This window comes from Bubalus kerabau, chromosome 5 (genome assembly GCF_029407905.1).
Source record: "Bubalus kerabau isolate K-KA32 ecotype Philippines breed swamp buffalo chromosome 5, PCC_UOA_SB_1v2, whole genome shotgun sequence".
Lineage (NCBI taxonomy): Eukaryota > Metazoa > Chordata > Mammalia > Artiodactyla > Bovidae > Bubalus > Bubalus kerabau.
Window position 1 is genome coordinate 82,366,110 of NC_073628.1, and position 20,462 is coordinate 82,386,571.

Sequence of the window (20,462 nt, forward strand, 5' to 3'; positions counted from 1 at the left end):
TAGCCATCTGTATGTCTTCTTTGGAGAAATGTCTATTTAGTTCTTTGGCCCATTTTTTGATTGGGTCATTTATTTTCCTCTATGACCCACCTCCCAGAATATTGGAAATAAAAGCAAAAATAAACAAATGGGACCTAATTAACCTTAAAAGCTTCTGCACATCAAAGGAAACTATTAGCAAGGTGAAAAGACAGCCTTCAGAATGGGAGAAGATAATAGCAAATGAAGCAACTGACAAACAACTAATCTCGAGAATATACAAGCAACTCCTACAGCTCAACCCCAGAAAAATAAATATTCTTTAATAACCTAAATGGGAAAAGAATTTGAAAAAGAATAGGTACCTGTGCATATACACCTTTCTTAGTTGTACACCTGAAACTAACATTGTTAATCAACTATATTCCAATATAAAGTAAAAAAAATTTTTTTAATTAAAAAAAACACTTGAGGGAATTCCCTGGTGGTCCAGTGGTTAGGACTTCATTCTTTCACTGCCAAGGGCATGGGTTCAACCTCTGGTTGGGGAAATAAATTCTTGCAAGTCATGTGTCTTAGCCAAGAAAAAAAAAAAAAAAGAGCACTTGAAAAATGGGAATAGCTCTACTATAAAACAGTAGGATTTAAAATGGGAATATGAAAGTTGTCTTACACATTTGAAAGGGATAGAACTATTATGTGTGTTTCTAAAGCAGTGTTTTTTAAAAGGTGAGCAGCAACCCATTAGTGGAATGAAAAATCACTTTTATTGTTCATTATCAACCTTGTTTAATAAAATAGAACACAATGGAAAATACCAGAGTACATCACGTAAAATAATAGTGCTGTTGTTATTTTCTGAAAATTTTATTTTCATTTTCTGTGTGTATAGAAGATCAAGTGGAAATGCATTTCTTATGATGAAATGGCTATTTATTATGTGCCTATAACAAAAATAAAATCCTCAAACATTAAAGTAGTATAAAGAAGAGACTAAAGGATGGGAAGGGGGAGGCATATGTACTATTAATCAAATTTTTTAGAAACATGGCCTATCTTCATTTAAGACAGGTCCATGTCCAAAATAAAACCTACAAAAGGCCAATAGTAAAACTCTTAGATAAAGAGTAGAGAATGAGGAAATTGCCATGAGGAAATAATTATTTAATATTCCAGTGGTTTTTATTTAAACTCATTTTTTGTCTTTAGGATTTGTATTAGATGATGAGGAAATTGTAGACATCTTAAGAAAATCCAAGATGACTTCAAATGAAATTTCAAAGCGAATCAAAGCAACGAGAAAAGCAGAAAGTGAGATTGAAGAAACACGCAAATTGTATCTCCCCATTGCTACACGGGGTGCCCTGCTGTACTTTCTAGTGTCTAACCTTGCACAGATTGATTACATGTACCAGTTCTCCCTGGACTGGTTTCGTCAAATTTTTGTTTCATCAGTAGTTTCCAAAAGCAAAGAACAGGAAGAACACAGTCTGAAAAGGGAGAGAATGTTTCTGAAAAAAGGTCATGAAATCACAAATCTCTCAAAAGAGCCTAAACTGGAAAGTGAAAAAAGAACCTTAGATAGACATCTTAAAAATTCAATAGATACATTGACAAGAATCATTTTTAAGGTGAGACATTCTCAAAGGTGAATTTTGCACATTTATTTGACCCAGCTAGGTTAGCCTAACAGTTATGCTTTCTTTATAGGTGGTCTCTTCAGCTCTGTTTAATCGACATAAACTTTGCTTCTCCTTTGGGCTTTGCACTACAATCATGCAAAATAATGCTAATGGAAATTTAATGCAGGATGACATTGGATCCCTACCAGAGGAAGAATGGAACATCTTCTTAAATTCTAGCATGCTAGTAAATATTAAAGGTGTAATGCCCCAGCCTAAACTCAACAGTAAGTAAAAATAATTGCTCTAGATGTACTAAAAACCCATTAAACACGTTTCCTGAAAAGTACTAAAAGATCTCTAAGGTGCTCCAAGTTAGTGCTTCTACACTGATTAAACTAAAAGCAATTTGAAGTCAAGTACAATATCTAATTCATCACTGTATCCTCTACACTGTTAAGCATATTAGGTGAAAGTGAAAGTGTTAGTCACTTAGTCGTGTCCAACTCTGCGACATGTGGACTGTAGCCCTCTAGGTTCCTCTGTCCCTGGGATTTCCCAGACAAGAATAGTGGAGTAGGTAGGCATTCCCTTCTCCAGGGTATCTTCCCCACCCAGGGATCAAACTAGGGTCTCCTGCATTAAAGGTTATTCTTTACTATCTGAGTCACCAGGGAAGCCTATAACTGATACTCAGTAATTTTTGAATGAATAAATAAGTGACAATTGCTAGGTTATTATAATTCTAATCTATAAAGCAGAATACCTAATGCTTGTCAATAGGGACACACACACACACACACACATCCTTTGATGAAATACCATCAGAAGGTGAATTTCACCCTCCTAACTATAGTTGCCCTCAGTTTCTTATGAAAATTCCCTGAAAATTTGAACCACAAAAATCATGCTTATCCAAAAGATTAGGCAAAATACTTAAGTATTGGATCTTTGCAGATGCTCCAGTGTTGTATATTTTAATATGTTTATTTTTTAAATTATGGTAAAAATATACATAACATAGAATTTGCCATCTTAGCCATTTTTTAAGTGTACGGTTCAGTAGCATTAATACATTCATATTATTGTGCTGTGTTGTAATTTTAAGTTGTTGTTTAGTTGCTAGTTGTGTCTGACTCTTTGTGACCTCATGACTGCAGCATGCCAGATGAGACCTCCTTGTCTCATCTCCTGGAGTTTGCCCAAGTTCATGTCCATTGCATGTTCAGCCATCTCATCCTCTGGTGCCCTCTTCTCCTTCTGCCTTCAATCTTTCCCAGCATCAGGGTCTTTTTCCAATGAGTTTGCATCAGGTGGCCAAAGTATTGGCCAAAGATTCAGCTTCAGCATCAGTCCTACCAGTGAGTATCAGGGTTGATGTCTTTAATATTGGCTGGTCTCATCTCCTTGCTATCTAAGGGACTCCCAAGACTCTTCTCCAACACCACAGTTTGAAAGTGTCACTTCTTCAGTGCTCTGCCTTCTTTATGGTCCAGCTCTCACAACAGTACATGACTACTGGAAAGACCATAGCCTTGACTATACAGACCTTTGTCAGCAAACTGATGTCTTTACTTTTTAACACACTAAGTTTCTCATAGCTTTTCTGCCAAGAAGGAATTGTCTTCTAATTTCATGGCTGTAGTCACCATCCACAGTGATTTTAGAGCCCACGAAAAGGAAATCTGTCACTGCTTCCTCATTTTCCCCTTCTATTTGCCATGAAGTGATGCCATGATTTCAGTTTTTTTAGTATTTAGTTTTTAGCCAGCTTTTTCATTCTCCTCCTTTACCCTCATCAAGAGGTTCTTTAGTTCCTCTTCGCCATTGAGTGATATCATTTGAGTGATATCATCTGCATATCTGTGGTTGCTGATTCTTCTCGTGGCAATCTTGATTCCAGCTTGTAATTCATCCAGCCCAGGATTTCTTATCATGTGTTCTGCATATAAACAGGGTGACAATAAACAGCCTTGTTGTACTCGTTTCTCAGTCCTGAACTAGTCAGTTGTTTCACATAGAGTTCTAACTGTTGCTTGTTGACCAGCATATAGGTTTCTCAGGAGACAGGTAAGATGGTCTAGTATTCCCATCTCTCTAACTTGCGACACATTAAATTTAAAGGAAATCTGACATTCTCCCTGAGGAGGAAAAAGTGGTGATTTTTCAATTGTTTTGAGACTCAGCAGAAACTAGAAGTCAGAATGAAAGTACGAAAACAATTGCTATCCAGACATTTGGATAGTTTTATTTTTTCTTTGCTTTTGTGGTACCAAAAGTGGCACACAGTAAATGTTTGGTAAATGACTCTTGAATCAATGAATGTTCTTTTAAATTTATTAAGATTATTTTGCTTGAAAAAAATAGGCAACAATAATTCAATGGCTTTAAAAATTAAAATGTATAGAACAGGGTATCTCAGAAAAATCCTAGGAAAATGCGAACAGCCAGGCATCAATATGAAAATAACTACAGACTGCTGTTAACATAACTCAACTTCTAATAGTTCTCAGACTCTGCACCTCACAATTCTAGGCACCATATTTACAAGAGGGTGAATCTGAGCGTCGTAACCTCGTTCAGAAGTTTATTCCTCAACTACTTGCCTAAGCGGAGAAGGCAATGGCAACCCACTCCAGTACTCTTGCCTGGAAAATCCCATGGACGGAGGAGCCTGGTTGGCTGCAGTCCATGGGGTCACTAAGAGTCGGGCACGACTGAGCGACTTCACTTTCACTTTTCACTTTCATGCATTGGAGAAGGAAATGCCAACCACTCCAGTGTTCTTGCCTGGAGAATCCCAGGGACAGGGGAGCCTAGTGGGCTGCCATCTATGGGGTCGCACAGAGTCGGACACGACTGAAGCGACTTAGCAGCAGCAGCAGCAGCAGCACTCACCTAAGACCAAGAGACAAGATCATGCAGCGAAACAGGTGGCCAAAAATTCAGCAGCAGCAGCCAATCTAAGAGGAGTCTTCCGTGGTTGCAATCATTAAAACATTCTCAGTATACTTTAAGAAATAACAACATCATATCACCATGTTGTACACCTGAAACTCATATGTTGAATGCCAATTATATTTTAATTAATTAGTTAAAATTATTTTTCAGTTCAGTTCAGTCACTCAGTTGTGTCCGACTCTTTGCGACCCCATGAATTGCACCACGCCAGGCCTCCCTGTCCATCACCAACTCCTGGAGTTCACCCAAAACTCATGTTTTAGCTCTCAAGAAAAAAACAAAGATATTTAATAGCTTCCATTTTTAATTATGTAAGCAATGTGTATTGATTATAAAAGCCATTATAACCTATACATACAGAAAAGAAGTAAATTCTACCATCCAGAGAGACAACTACTATTAATATTACTATGTTTTGTCCTTTCACTTTTTTCTTCCAAATATATATTCTTTATATCTATTCATATTCATATATGTTCATTTTTTGAAACATAGTTGACATACAGTGTTACCTTAGTTTCAGGTGTACTACATAATATTTTGACTTTTGCATACATTGTGATTTGATCATAATCACAACAAGTCTAGTAACCATCTGTCTCCATACAAAGTTATTTAAATATAATAACCATATTCTTTATGCTGTATATTACACCCTCATGATGATTTATTGTATAACTGAAGGTTTGTACTTCTTAAACCCCTTCATCTATTTTGTCCACTCCCACCACCTTCTGGCAGCCACCCATTTGTTCTCAATATCTATGACTTTGCTTTTGTTTTGCTTTCACAAACAATCTAGATTTAGACTCCTCATGCAGTATTTCTCTTTCTCTGTCTGACTTATTTTACTTAGTATAATGCCCTCTAGGTCCATCCATGTTGTTACAAAAGGTAAGATTTCATTTTTTTATGTCTGAGTAATATTCTATTGTATGTGTATACCACATCTTCTTTATTCATTTGTCTATCAATGGAGCTTGGAATGCTTTCATATCTTAGCTATTGTAAATCAAGCTGCAATGAACATTGGAGAGCACACATCTTTTCAAGTTAATGTTTTTGTTTTCTTTGGGCAAATACCCAGAAGCAAAATTGTAGATCATGTGGTAATTTCCTTCTTAACTTTTTGAGGAACTTCATAACTTTTTCCATAGTATGTGTACCAATTTACAATCCTCTCTTGTTCCTTCAGTTGAAAGTAGTTCCTCTGCTTTTCATTTTACTTAACTTTCTCTGCTTCTATAAATTTAGGTGAAACTGTTGTAAAGAAGCAGAGAAAGTTATTGTAAAAGGTACTATTACCTATTGTGGTCTCAAAGGAGTGTTCTTAAGTGAGAATGTCCCTCTGCAGACTGTGTGTGCCCCATACCTTTGGTGGAGGGCTGGATTTTATGTGGATTCCAGTCACATTTTTCCTCAGGGTATGTTGGCAGTTATCACCTTGGTAGGAATTGTAGCTGGAGATAAAGGAGCTAAAGCCTGCACAGAGTGTGAGGGGGACTTCCCATCTATTCAGTGTCCATCACCGTGGGAGTCTGCTCCCAAGGTGCTAGAGCAGAAGCCCAGAGGGTTGAATTCCAGCTGGTTCTGTTCCCTTTACATGTATGTTTTTCCTCATTCCCCCTATTGGGACCCTTACCCCAAAGAATGGGGGTGCTGAAGCCAAGGATGCTCATGTGCTTACAGAAGTCTTGTGGGTGTCTTCAGCTCCCCTCAGAAACAGCCCACAGTTGCGTCTTTTCCCTGGTCATGATCAGCCCAGGTCTAGTGTTGTGCTCTGTCATGGAGTGAGTGGGGCTGAAGCACTCACTTGGCTTGGACTGGAGGGCACAGTGAGGTGGTCACAGAAACCCAGCAGCTGTGCTGCCATCCACAGTCTGGGCTGCCACTTGAGCAAGTACCAACAATGGCCACTGCTGCTCACCTAGGCTATGCCCCAGGCCCCCAAGTCGCCTCTGCATCCCTAGGTAGAGTCTCTCCATAGCTGCTGGCAGGCTTGAATTCAGTGTCATACTCTGGCATGGAATGAGCAGATCTGGACATTGACTTGGTTCCGGTAGGTGAAGTCTGGGGGCAAGCCAGCACCCACATACTCCTCGCAAGTGGAGTCCAGCCTTCTCAAGCCTTTCTAACTGTCCATATGGTTCTCTGTTCAGCTAAGGGACTTGTCTCCTACACAAAGGACCCCGGGACTATGTATAGCCATTCTATGGCTTGTCTGACTCACACACCAGGCAAGTGTCCTTCAAAAAGAAGGGAAAAGTTAAGACTTTCACAGAAAAAAACAGGAGTTGAGAGAAATAATTACCTGCTCAGTATAAATGCTAAAGGAAGTCCTTCAAGTATAAACAAAAGGATAATAGAGAGCAACATAAAGCCATATAAAAATAGTTGATTCTATAGTAAAGGTAAATAGATTTAAAAATATAGAAATGTGTACTATTGTAATTTGGATGCGTAGAATTTAAATGACAAAAAGCATTTTGAAAACTATAAATCTGGGATGTGCCTAGTGGTCCAGTGGTTCAGAGTCTGCCTTGCAATGCAGGAGTCACAGGTTCAATCCCTGGTCTAGGAACTAAGATCCCACATGCCACGAAGCTACTGAGCCTGCGTGTCACAACTAGAGAGCATGTGCTGCAACAAAAGATCCCACATGATGTAACAAAGATCCCACGGGCCACAACTAAGACCCGACACAGCCAAACAAACAAATAAATAAAACACAAAAGAACCCTATAAATCTATGTTAGCAGGTATGTAATATATAAAGATGTGGCTTGTGATATCAGTAAAATAAAATGTTGGGGGTAACTATTAAGAAGAAAGTTTTTGCATGCAGTTGAAATTGTTTTTCTCAGTTAAAAATACAATGCTATAACTTTAAGATGCTTTATATATTTGCACTGGTAACCCCCATAGTTAATTTTGTGTGTCAGTTTGGCTGGGCTAAGAAATACTCAGATAGCTGATGAAACGTTCTTTCTTTTTTTAAAAGTATATTTATTTATTTATTTATTTTTGGCTGTGCTGGGTCTTCATTGCTATGTGTGAGCTTTCTCTAGTTGCAGCAAGTGGGGGCTACTCTTCATTGCAATTCTCAGACTTCTCATTGCAGTGGCTTCTTTTATTGCAGAGCATGGGCTCTAGGGTATATGGGCTTCAGTAGTTGTGACACACAGGCTCAGCAGTTACAGCTCACAGGTTCTAGAGTGCGGGCTCAGTAGTTCTATTGTGATACACAGGCTTAGTTGCCCCTTAGCATGTGGAAACTTCCCAGACCAGGGATCAAACCCATGTGCCCTGCATTGGCAGATGGATTCTTAACCACTGGACCACCAGGCATGTCCCTGATAAAACATTATTTCTGAGTATGTCTGTGAGCTAAGATCCCAAGTGTCTCACAACCAAAAAACCAAACATAAAACAGAAGCAATGTTGTAACAAATTCAATAAAGACTAAAAATGGTCCACAGCAAAAAAAAAAAAAAAAACCTTAACAAAAATAACATTAAAAGGAATAAAATACTTAGGAATAAACTTAACCAAGGAGGTGAAAGACTTGTACAAAACATTGCTGAAAGAAGTTAAAGAAGACACAAATATATGGAAAGACATCACATGGTCATGGGTTGGGAGACTTAGTATTGTTAAGAAAGACATACTAACCAAAATCAATCTACAGATTTAATACAATCTCTATCAAAATCTCAATGCCATTTTTTTTGAGTCTACAGGCTTTATTTATTTCAGATTAAAGATATATTTATATACAAAGACTGACACAATAGCTGTTGACCAAAGATTTATCTCTAGGTTTAAATAAGCTTGTATTGGTGACATTCCTCAATGCCATTTTTTTAAGGAAACAGAAAATTTCTTCCTAAATTTCATATGAAATTTCAAGTGATTCCAAATAGCCAAAACAATTTTGAAAAAGAAGAAAGTTGGAGGCATCACATTTCCTGATTTCAAACTATATTATAAAGCTATAGTAATCAAAACAGTCTATTACTGGTATAAAAATAGACCAAAAGAAAAAACTAGAGAGCATAGAAATTAACCCTTGTGCATAGGATCAAATGATCTTCAACAAAGTTATGAAGACCACTCAACAGAAAAAGAGCAGTCTTTTCAACAAATGGTATTGGACTGTTAATCAGCTATATCCTAATACAAAATAAAAAGTTTAAAATTTGTAAGAAAAAAATAGAGGAAAATAATAGAATTGGAAAGACTAGATCTCTTCAAGAAAATTAGAGATACCAAGGGGAACATTGGGAGAAGGCAATGGTACTCCAGTACTCTTGCCTGGAAGCTCCCATGGACAGAGGATCCCTGGTGGGCTGCAGTCCATGGGGTCACTAAGAGTCGGACATGACTGAGCGACCTCACTTTCACTTTTCATTTTCATGCATTGGAGAAGGAAATGGCAACCCACTCCAGTGTTACTGCCTGGAGAATCCCAGGGACGGGGGAGCCCGGTGGGCTGCCATCTATGGGGTCGCACAGAGTTGGACACGACTGAAGTGACTTAGCAGCAGCAGCAGCGGGGGAACATTTCATGCAAAGATAGGTTCAATAAAAGGACAGAAATGGTATAGACCTAACAGAAGCAGAAGATATTAAGAAGAGGTGGCAAGAATACACAGAAGAACTATACAAAAAAGATCTTTATGACCCAGATAATCATGATGGTGTGATCACTCACCTAGAGCCAGACATCCTGAAATGTGAAGTCAAGTGGGCCTTAGGAAGCATCACTACGAACAAAGCTAGTGGAGGTGATGGAATTCCAGTTGAGCTATTTCAAATCCTAAAAGATGATGCTGTGAAAGTGCTACACTCAGTATGCCAGCAAATTTGGAAAACTCAGCTGTGGCCACAGGACTGGAAAAGGTCAGTTTTCATTCCAGTCCCAAAGAAAGGCAGTGCCAAAGAATGCTCAAACTACTGCACAATTACACTCATCTCACACGCCAGTAATGTTCAAAATTCTCCAAGCCAGGCTTCAGCAGTATGTGAACCGTGAACTTCCAGATGTTCAAGCTGGTTTTAGAAAAGGCAGAGGAACCAGAGATCAAATTGCCAACATTTGCTGGATCATGGAAAAAGCAAGAGAGTTCCAGAAAAACATCTATTTTTGCTTTCTTGACTATGCCAAAGCCTTTGACTGTGTGGATCACAACAAACTGTGGAAAATTCTTCAAGAGATGGAAATACCAGAGCACCCGACCTGCCTCTTGAGAAATCTGTTTGCAGGTTAGGAAGCAACAGTTAGAACTGGACATGGAAAAATAGACTGATTCCAAATAGGGTAAGGAATACATCAAGGCTATGTATTGTCACACTGCTTATTTAACATATATGCAGAGTACATCATGAGAAATGCTGGGCTGGAAGAAGCACAAGCTGGAATCAAGATTGCTGGGAGAAATATCAATAACTTCAGATATGCAGATGCCACCCTTATGGCAGAAAGTAAAGAAGAACTAAGGAGCCTCTTGATAAAAGTGAAAGAGGAGAGTGAAAAAGTTGGCTAAAAGCTCAACATTCAGAAAACTAAGATCATAGCATCTGGTCTCATCACTTCATGGCAAATAGATTTGGAAACAGTGTCAGACTTTATTTTTTGGGGCTCCAAAATCTCTGCAGATGGTGACTGCAGCCTTGAAATTAAGACACTTACTTCTTGGGAGAAAAGTTATGACCAATCTAGACAGCATATTAAAAAGCAGAGACATTACTTTGCCAACAAACATCCATCTAGTCAAGGCTATGGTTTTTCCAGTAGTCATGTATGGATGTGAGAGTTGGACTATAAGGAAAGCTGAGTGCCAAAGAATTGATGCTTTTGAACTGTGGTGTTAGAGAAGACTCTTGAGAGTTGCTTGGACTGCAAGGAGATCCAACCAGTCCATCCTAAAGGAGATCAGTCCTGAGTGTTCATTGGAAGGACTGATGATGAAGCTGAAACTCCAATACTTTGGCCACCTGATGTGAAGAGCTGATTTGAAAAGACCCCGATGCTGGGAAAGATTGAGGGCAGGAGAAGGGGACAACAAAGGATGAGATGGTTGGATGTCATCACTGACTCAATGAACATGAGTTTGGGTAAACTCCGGGAGTTGGTGATGGACAGGGAAGCCTTACATGCTGCAGTCCATGGGGTCGCAAAGAGTAGGACGCGACTGAACTGAACGGAAGGAAAAAAAATGGTGTTGGCAAAACTGAGCATTCATATGCAAACGAATGAAACTGGACTCATATCAAGTATAAAAATCAACTCAAAATGGATTTAGGACCTAGACATAAGAACTAAAACTATAGAATTCCTAGAAAGCTTAGGGGAAAAATCTTTCTAACATTGGACTTGGCAATGATTTTCTGGATTTAACACTGAAACACAGGCAACAAAAACAAAAATAGACAAATCAAAAGTATATCAAATTAATATATATCAAAATTATTACATATCAAATTTATATCAAAATTAAAAACTTTTGTTCATCAAAGGACACAATCAACAGAGTGAAAAGGCAATCTAAGAAATAGAAGAAAATATTTCAAACCCTATGTCTGATAAAGAGTTTATATTTACATGGAATATATAAAGAACTCCTACAGCTCAACAAGAAAAAAAATCAAATAACCCAATTTTTAAATACTTGAATAAACATTTGTCCAAAGATTAAATACAACTGGACAACAAACATATGAAAAGATGCTCAACAACACTAATCATAGGAAAATGCAAAGCAAATCTACAAAAAGATATCATCTCACATCCATTTCTTTTTTAAAAAAGAAAATAATAAGTTCTGGCAAGGATGTAGAGAAAATGGAAACCTGTTGGTGGGATTGTAAAATGGTGCATATTTGGAACATAGAAAACAGTACAGAATTTTCTCAAAAAAAAAAAAACCTGAGAATAGAATTATCATATGATCCATTAATCCTATGTCTGGTTATGTATCTTAAAGAATTGAAAGCAGGATCTCAGAGAGATATTTGCATATAGTGTTCATAGCAGCGCTATCCACAATATCCAATAGGTAGAAGCAACCCAAGTGTACACTGGTGACTGGATAAAGAAAATGTAGTATATACATAAAATGGAGTATTATTCAGTCAAAAAACGGAAATCCTATCACATAGTACAACATGGCTGAAACTTGATGACATTATGCTAAGCAAAATAAGCAAGTCACCAAAAGACAAATACTGTATGATTCCACCTACATAAAGTACATAAAGAAGTCAAATTCATAGAAACAAAAGAATGGATGGTTACCAGGAGGTAGGAGGTGGGGAAATGGGAAAAGGAAATGGGAAAATGGGTACAGAGCTTCAGACTTGCAGAAAGTTTTGGAGATCTGTTTCACCACAACATGAATTATACTTAACACTACTGAATTGTACACTTAAAATGGTTAAGGTAGTAAATTTGGTGTTATGTGTTTTATCATAATTGAAAAATTATATTTTATGTAATTAGTTTTTATATAAGATGGCTTTTTCCTCAACAAAAAATATTTATTAAGCATATACTTTCTAATGAGTAATTAAAGGTAAAGGATACATCTCTTCTTATGTGATCACTTTTCCTTTTTTGTTAGGCATATATGAAACCTGTAAAAATCAACATCTTCAGTGGGTGTCAGATTCCAGGTGGAAGCAGTGTTTTTATATCAGCAATGAACTAGAGCCTTTTTCTCTTCTATGTAAATCCCTGTTATCAAATGTGTCACAATGGAATGCTTTTAAAAACAGTAAGGCTGTATATTTGCTGATGAGCACAGCTTTCTCTTCAGAAAATGGTTCCTTGGAGGAAAGTGAAAAATCACCAGAGATAGGTAAAGTATTCAGTGTCTTAATCTAACTTCATTACATATGTGTATATAGATTATCAAGTTATCACTGTAGTTCAATATCATGAAAAAACTAAAGGGAGGAATGTAACTATATAATAAGCACTTGTTATTTAATGTAATTCTCATTCCACGTTTTTCTCCATTTTGCTTTGCTTCCAGATTTTTGCCACAAAATACAACTATGTTATGCAAAACATGATCAGCCTTAGATATATTTCCTTTACTTTTATTTTTCTGGGAGAGGCAGAAATGAAATTGTTGGGTCAAAAGTATAGTTTTTATATTAATAGTCGCTTCCAAGTTGCCTTCCTTGAAAGTCTGTAATAACTTACATTTCCACCAGCAATATATGAGTGCTCCTTTTCAAAGAAGAGTATTGATTCTTTTTAACTTTTACCAATCTGAAAAGTTTAAAGTCTTTAAATTTATCTATCAAGTTTAAGTACTTTTTCAGATGTTTGCTGACCATTTGAATTTACTTATTTACATACTTTGCCCATTTTCTACTCCATTGTTTATCTTTTTTTTTTTTTTGTCCATTTGTTAAGAATCCTATTAGTATGATGTTGTTGTTCGGTGGGTCAGTTGTATCCAAATCATTGCAACCCTGTGGACTGCAGCACACCAGACTTCCCTATCCTTCACTATATCCTGGCTGCTGGTGTTAAGTCGCTTCAGTCGTGTCCGACTCTGTGCGACCCCACAGATGGCAGCCCACAAGGCTCTCCCATCCCTGGGATTTTCCAGGCAAGAACACTGGAGTGGGAGCTTACTCAAACTCATGACCATTGAGTCAGTGATGCCATCCAACCATCTCATCTTCTAACACCTCCTCATCCTCCTGCTCTCAATCTTTCCCAATTTCAGGATCTTTTGCAATGAGTCAGCTCATCATATCAGCTGACCAAAGTATTACAGTTTCAGCTTCAGCATCAGTCCTTCCAATCTGGGTTGATTTCCTTTAGGATTGACTGGTTTGGTTTCCTTGCAGTCCAAGGGATTCTCAAGAGTCTTCTCCAGCACCACAGTTTGAAAGCATCAGTTCTTTGGCACCCAGCCTTCTTTATGATCCAGCTCTCACACCTGTATATGACTACTGGGAAAACCATAGCTTTGACAATACAGACATTTGTTGACAAAGTGATGTCTATGCTTTGTAATACGCTGTCTAGGTTTGTCATAGCTTTTCTTACAAGGAGCAAGCGTCTTTTAATTTCATGGCTATAGTCACTGTCCATAGTGATTTTGCAGCCCAAGAAAATAAAATCTGTCACTGTTTCCACTTTTTTCCCTTTGATTTGCCATGAAGTGATGGGACTGGATGCCATGATCTTAATTTTTTTAAATGTTAAGTTTTTTTGTTTTTGTTTTTCATTTTAGTAATTCTTTTTTTTATTTTTTTTAATTTTTTTTACTTTACAATATTGTATTGGTTTTGCCATACATCAACGTGCATCTGCCATGGGTGTACACGTGTTCCTCATCCTGAACCCCCCTCCCACCTCCCTCCCCATACAATCCCTCTGGGCCATCCCAGGGCACCAGCCTCAAGCTTCCTGTATCCTGCATCGAACCTGGACTGGCAATTCATTTCTTATATGATATTATACATATTTTAATGCCACTCTCCCAAATCATCCCCCCCTCCCTCTCCCACAGAGTCCAAAAGACTGTTCTATATATCTGTGTCTCTTTTGCTGTCTCGCATACAGTGTTGTTGTACCATCTTTCTAAATTCCATATATATGTGTTAGTATACTGTATTGGTGTTTTTCTTTCTGGCTTACTTCACTCTGTATAATAGGCTCCAGTTTCATCCACCTCATTAGAACTGATTCAAATGTATTCTTTTTAATAGTTGAGTAATACTCCATTGTGTATATGTACCACAGCTTTCTTATCCATTCATCTGCTGATGGACATCTAGGTTGCTTCCATGTCCTGGCTATTATAAACAGTGCTACGATGAACATTGGGGTACATGTGTCTCTTTCAATTCTGGTTTCCTCGGTGTTTATGCCCAGCAGTGGGATTGCTTAAGCCAGCTTTTTCACTCTCCTCTTTCATCCTCGTGAAGAGGCTCTTTAGTTCCTCTTCACTTTCTGCCATTAGAGTGGTACATATTTGAGGTTGTTCATCTTCCTTCTGGCAATCTTGATTCCAACTTGTGATTCATTTCGCAAGATGTACTGACATTTCGTGAGATGTACTCTGCATAAAAGTTAAATGAGCACGGTGACACTATACAGTCTTGTCGTCCTCCTTTCTGAACTTTGAGCCAGTCAGTTGTTCCATGTCCTGTTCTAACTGTTGTTTCTTGACCTGCATACAGATTTCTCAGGAGGCAGCTAATGTGGTGTGGTATTCCCATCTCTTGAAGAATTTTCCACAGTTTGTTGTGATCCACACAGTCAAAGGCTTTAGTGTAGTCAATGAAGCAGTAGATGTTTTTCTGGAATCCCGTTGCTTTTTCTATGATCCAATGGATGTTGGCAATTTGATCTCTGGTTCCTCTGCCTTTTCTAAATCCAGCTTGTACATCTGGAAGTTCTCAGTTCATGTAGTGTTGAAGCCTAATTTGAAAGATTTTGAGCATTACCTTGCTAGCATGTGAAATGAGTACAGTTATACAATAATAAAATTATTTACGTATAATTAATTATCATAACATGGTATTTATTTTTGTCTTGTAAAAAGTATTAAACAGCTCATTCGAATATTTTTCAAAATCTGTCATTGCTTATTGGATTTCTCTATAATATCTATAACATACAGATATTTAAATGTTTGTATAGTTAATTATGTGTGTCTTTTCTTTTATAATTTTTTCATTTCCAGTTCTGATTAAGAGGTTTTCTTCTTCCCTTAAAGTTTTCTCTCGGGTTCATTATTGTTTTATTTTGTTGCATTTTACCCTAATCTATCTTGGATTCATTGTTTATTTTGCTGTAAGATAAGAGTCAATATCTTTCATTTAAAGGCACTCTTTACTGACTTTTTGTTAAGTGAAGATCTTTTACTTTGCAAGTAACTCCAAGTTTATCCATTTTTAACTAGATGTTCATGTATTGTGGACTTTTTAAGATCAACAGAATATATCTTATCTATTTTAAAAAGCTATTTCTCTTATCTAAGTTGTATTTAAAGTTAGACTTTGAGGAAACAATGTAGAAATAAAAGGGTGGTAGAAATGATAGCTGTATATGGAATAGATGGAAATGAAAACTAGAATTTTTCCCACCTTGCAAGAAAGTGTGATCCTGCGGTGACTGCAAGGGTAAGTGTGACTCTCTATCAAAGGTAAGAGGGGCCAAAGTTTTTTAATATATTTTTATAATATTCAGTTTTTCAAAAATTTGAAAATCATTGCATTTCCATTTGATCCTCATTTCTTATATCTGTTATAGGTAGATTCTGAACAGAAATCTCTAACCTCTAGAGTTATTGTTTATATTTATTAGTTATTAGTTTATGTTTTATTATATGAATAGAAATCTCTAACCTCTAGTTATCAATTTATAAACAATATATATTCAGGATCAGGTCATAAAATATTGGCTCTGCCCTTTGCTTCTCATATCTTTTCCTTCTGTCATCCATCATCTTCTTCTAGTTCTCATTCTTCAACCATTTCACCAGAGACAAGTTGAAAGTTAAATCTACCTTAAGATATACCTCTTTTACAATATGAAAAATAGTTAGAGATGCCTGAAATCTCACAGAAATCTCACTTTAAAAGAAGTTAGCAGTGTTTTAAACAAAACCTCACAATTTTATAGTGAAAAAAAATCATTGTATTACCTTTTGGTGATCCAAAGTATTTTATTGTTAATCTCAGTTCCTCTAAATTTTATCTAGCTCAAGTTTTTAATGAAAATGAAGAAATATACAGTTCTATAAATTTTCCCTGGGAGAAACTCACTCCATTTCAAAGACTTATTTTGGTAAGATGTGCTATGAGAAAATATCGATGTTGTAAATGTTTTGAGCACTTTATCAGTAACTTAAACTCTTTAAATTTTAAACTTTTATGAGCAAAATATATAGATATTGCAATCTAATATTTAATGAACATTACTACTAGGGGAAAGCACTTACATTCCATTTTAATGTGCTTTTATGTAGCGGGAGTTCAATTAGAGTAACAAACATTCTTAGCATCTTTCTGCAGCCTTATTCATTCCTCCCTAGAAAGGAGGAAGGACTTGTCACACAGGTAATCTGAGAGATGAAATCAGTGTGCACGGCTTAGCCCTTCTCTCCTGTCCCTTTGGGGATTAGCCTTCCTGCAAAAAGCATAATTTCTGCCCTGCTTCTCAATGCCATAAATTGTACAAGAACATACCAGGGATTTTAACGGAAAAGTCAAAGACTGCCCAGCACTGCTTGTGACAGAAAAGTCTGCCGAATTCTACGGTTTAGTATCAGGAAGTACACCCACCTAAACCATATCCACCACCTTGGCCTGTATTGATAATAAAGGTGGTATTTTCCCTGATTCCTCTATTAGTCAGTGCCTCAGAATCTGGCTGTGAGGTTGGCAGGTTAGGGATGTGAATGGGTGTCATTTGTGAGCCCCTTAAAGTAAGTAAAGCTTAGCATGTACTCAGCAGTTTTCATAAATTATTTCATTTAATCTTCATAATCATCTTGGGCTAAACATTGGTATTTCCCCTTTTTATAGAATGCCTAATTGAGCCAGGACTGAAACTCAGACAATTTGACTCTGAAATCTGTGCTTTTACCAGTAACACCATGTTATACTCGCCAAAATCGATTCTTTAAAGTAGATTTTTCTAAATTTGCCCTTATCACCTCAAACAATCTTTAATTTTCACATTTAGCCTCTAGTTTGCTGCTGCTAAGTCTCTTCAGTCATGTCCGACTCTGTGCAACCCCATAGACGGCAGCCCACCAGGCTCCCCCGTCCCTGGGATTCTCCAGGCAAGAACACTGGAGTGGGTTACCATTTCCTTCTCCAATGCATAAAAGTGAAAGTCAAGTCACTCAGTTGTGTCGACTCTTCGCGACCCCATGGACTGCAGCCTACCAGGCTCCTCCGTCCATGGAATTTTCCAGGCAAGAGTACTGGAGTGGGGTGCCATTGCCTTTTCCAGCCTCTAGTTTAGGGAGGAGGAAATCCCTCCTCTTATTTCCCTTTTACTCTAACTTTCTGAAAATGCCAGCCTGAACAGCGAATCATCTTTCTTTTGGTTTCTGCCTTAAATTTTATTTTTATATCACTTTAAAATTTACTCATGATGTTGCAGAAAAAGATTGCACCTGACTTACAGACATTTTTATTGGGCCTGTGGTTTCGTTTTCTCAATATTTCAAGTACAATTTATCACTAACCAAGTGAATTTGAGTCTTTGGAGATCTTTCTTATAAAATTTAAAAATCTCCAATAAAGATAACCAAAATAGCAAAGACTATTTTAAATATTCTATGTCCTTATATCTTAAAGTGAGTTGTTTCCTTTCCAACTTTTTATTGTGGCATAGCATACATTCATTATTTCATTTACTCCTGATAATAATCCCTCTTAAGTTTATTTAAATATAAAATTCCGTGGCAGTAAGTACATTTACAGGATTGTGAAAACTCACCACTAGCCACTTTTAGAAATTTTTATCATCCCAGACACAGTACCAAAAAATTCCCCATATTTTCTCCCATTAGACCATGGCAACCACCATTCTACTTTCTGTCTCTCTGAACTTGCCTATTCTGTTGTTGTTTTTGTTCAGTCATTAAGGCGTGGCCAACTCTTTACAATCCCACAAACTTCAGCACACCAGATTCCTGTCCTTCACTATCTCCCCAGGTTTGCTCAAATTCATGCCCATTGAGTCAGTGATGCTATCTAACCATCTAACTCTCTGCCACCTCCTTCTCCTTTTGCCTTCTATCTTTTCCAACATCAGGGTCTTTTCCAATGAGTTGGCTCTTCACATCAGGTGACCGAAGTATTGGAGCTTCAGCGTCAGTCCTGCCAATGAATAGTCAGGGTTGATTTTCTTTAGGATTGACTGGTTTGATCTCCTTGCAGTCCAAGGGACTCTCAAGAATCTTCTCCAGCACCACAACTCCAAAACATCGATTTTCGGCACTTAGCTGTCTTTATGGTTTCAGTCTCACATCTGTACATGACTACCAGAAAACCATAGCTTTGACTATATGGACCTTTGTCCGCAAAGTAATGTCTCTGCTTTTTAATACACTGTCTAGGTTTGCCATAGCTTTTCTTACAAGGAGCAAACATTTTTTAATTTCATGGCTGCAGTCACTGTCCACAGTGATTTTGGAGCCCAAGGAAATAAAATCTGTCACTGCATCTGCTTTTTCCCTTTCTATTTGCCATGAAGTGATAGGACCAGATGCCATTATCTTAGTTTTTGAATGATGAGTTTTAAGCCAGCTTTTTCACTCCCCTCTTTTACCCTCATCAAGAGGCTCTTTAGTTCTTCTTCACTTTCTGCCATTAGAGTTGCATCATCTGCATATCTTAGGTTGTTGGTATTTCTCCCAGAAATCTTGATTCCAGCTTGTGATTCATCCTGCCTGGCATTTCACATGATGTACTCTGCATGGAAGTTAAATAAGCACAGTGACAATATACAGCCTTGACCTACTCCTTTCCCAATTTTGAATCAGTCTGCTGTTCATGTCCAGTTCTAACTGTTGCTTCTTGACCTGCAAACAGGTTCTCTGGAGGAAGATAAGGTGGCCTCGTATTCCCATCTCTTGAAGAATTTTCCGCAGTTTTTTGTGATCCACACAGTCAAAGGCTTTAGTGTAGTCAATGAAGCTGTAGATGTTTTTCTGGAATCCCCTTGCTTTCTCTATGATCTAGCAAATGTTGGCAATTTGATCTCTGGTTTCTCTGCCTTTTCTAAATCCACCTTGTACATCTGGAATTTCTCAGTTGAAGCCTAGTTTGAAGGATTTTGAGCATAACCTTACTAACATGTAAAATTAGTTCAATTGTACAGTAGTTTGAACATTGTTTGGCACTGCCTTTCTTTGGGATTGGAATGAATACTGATCTGGATGACAGCCTTGTCATAGTAAAAGGGCTTGCATAACTCTATGAAGTTATGAGCCATGCCTCGCAGGGCCACCCAAGACAGACAGGTCATAGTGAAGAGTTCTGACAAAACATAGTCCACTGGAGAAGGGAATGGCAAACCACTCTAGTATTCTTGCAGCAAGAACCCCATGAACAGTATGCCTATTATAGATACTTCATATAAGTAGAATCATGCAACATTTATCTTTTTGTGTCTGACTTATTTCATTTAATGTCTTCAAGTTTCATCCATGTTGTAGCATGTGTCAGAATTTTTTCAAAGCTGAATACTATTGCATTGTATCCATATGCCACATTTTATTTATCTATTCATCTGTCCATGAACACTTGGGTTGTTTCCACCTTTTGGCTGTTGCAAGTGATGCTGCTGGAACATGGGTATATACATTTGTATTTTGTTTTTATTTTTGTTTGGGTTTGGTTTTTTCTTCTTTTGAGCCAAAATTTTCAAATTTAGAAATTTGACATAAAAATCCAGATTTCCAGCATTTATTAAAAAAGTAGAAGATCAGCTAATACGTGGCCCACAATCATCCATAGCAATACTCTCTGCCCTTTTGGAGCAGTGTATCATAGTCTTCACTGCTCCCAGTTATCTCCTGACACTGAAGTTGAATGCTATTTGCCATTTAACATCATATGTGCATAACTTTTTATTATACAGGAGAATTATTTTTCTTCAGCCCAACCCACTTCTCCAGTTTATGTTATCCACCTGACAACTTTAGACAGATTGATTCTTCTACTCTGTATGTAGATTATTGATGCAATTATGACATTAAGATGTATTTAAGCTATAGTAACTGAAAAATGCAGACTACTTAACAGTCTGTGTAGTAAAAACTCCATTTGTGGGGAAAAAAGAACAGGTTAAAGAGATATTCATGTGTATGTAGAAAATATAAAGAACAAGAAACAAATAGAGGTTAT

At 37.3% G+C, this 20,462-nt stretch overlaps 1 protein-coding gene across 1 annotated transcript in view; it reads left to right on the forward strand.

Annotated features, from left to right (window-relative positions):
- DNAH14 (dynein axonemal heavy chain 14) overlaps positions 1–20,462 on the forward strand; it is a 440,851-nt gene that overhangs the window by 365,780 nt on the left and 54,609 nt on the right. Inside the window, exons 71-74 of the mRNA XM_055583763.1 lie at positions 1,189–1,610; positions 1,690–1,888; positions 12,185–12,421; positions 16,298–16,383. Coding sequence (XP_055439738.1) covers positions 1,189–1,610; positions 1,690–1,888; positions 12,185–12,421; positions 16,298–16,383 — 944 coding nt within the window. The remainder of the gene's footprint in view (positions 1–1,188; positions 1,611–1,689; positions 1,889–12,184; positions 12,422–16,297; positions 16,384–20,462) is intronic.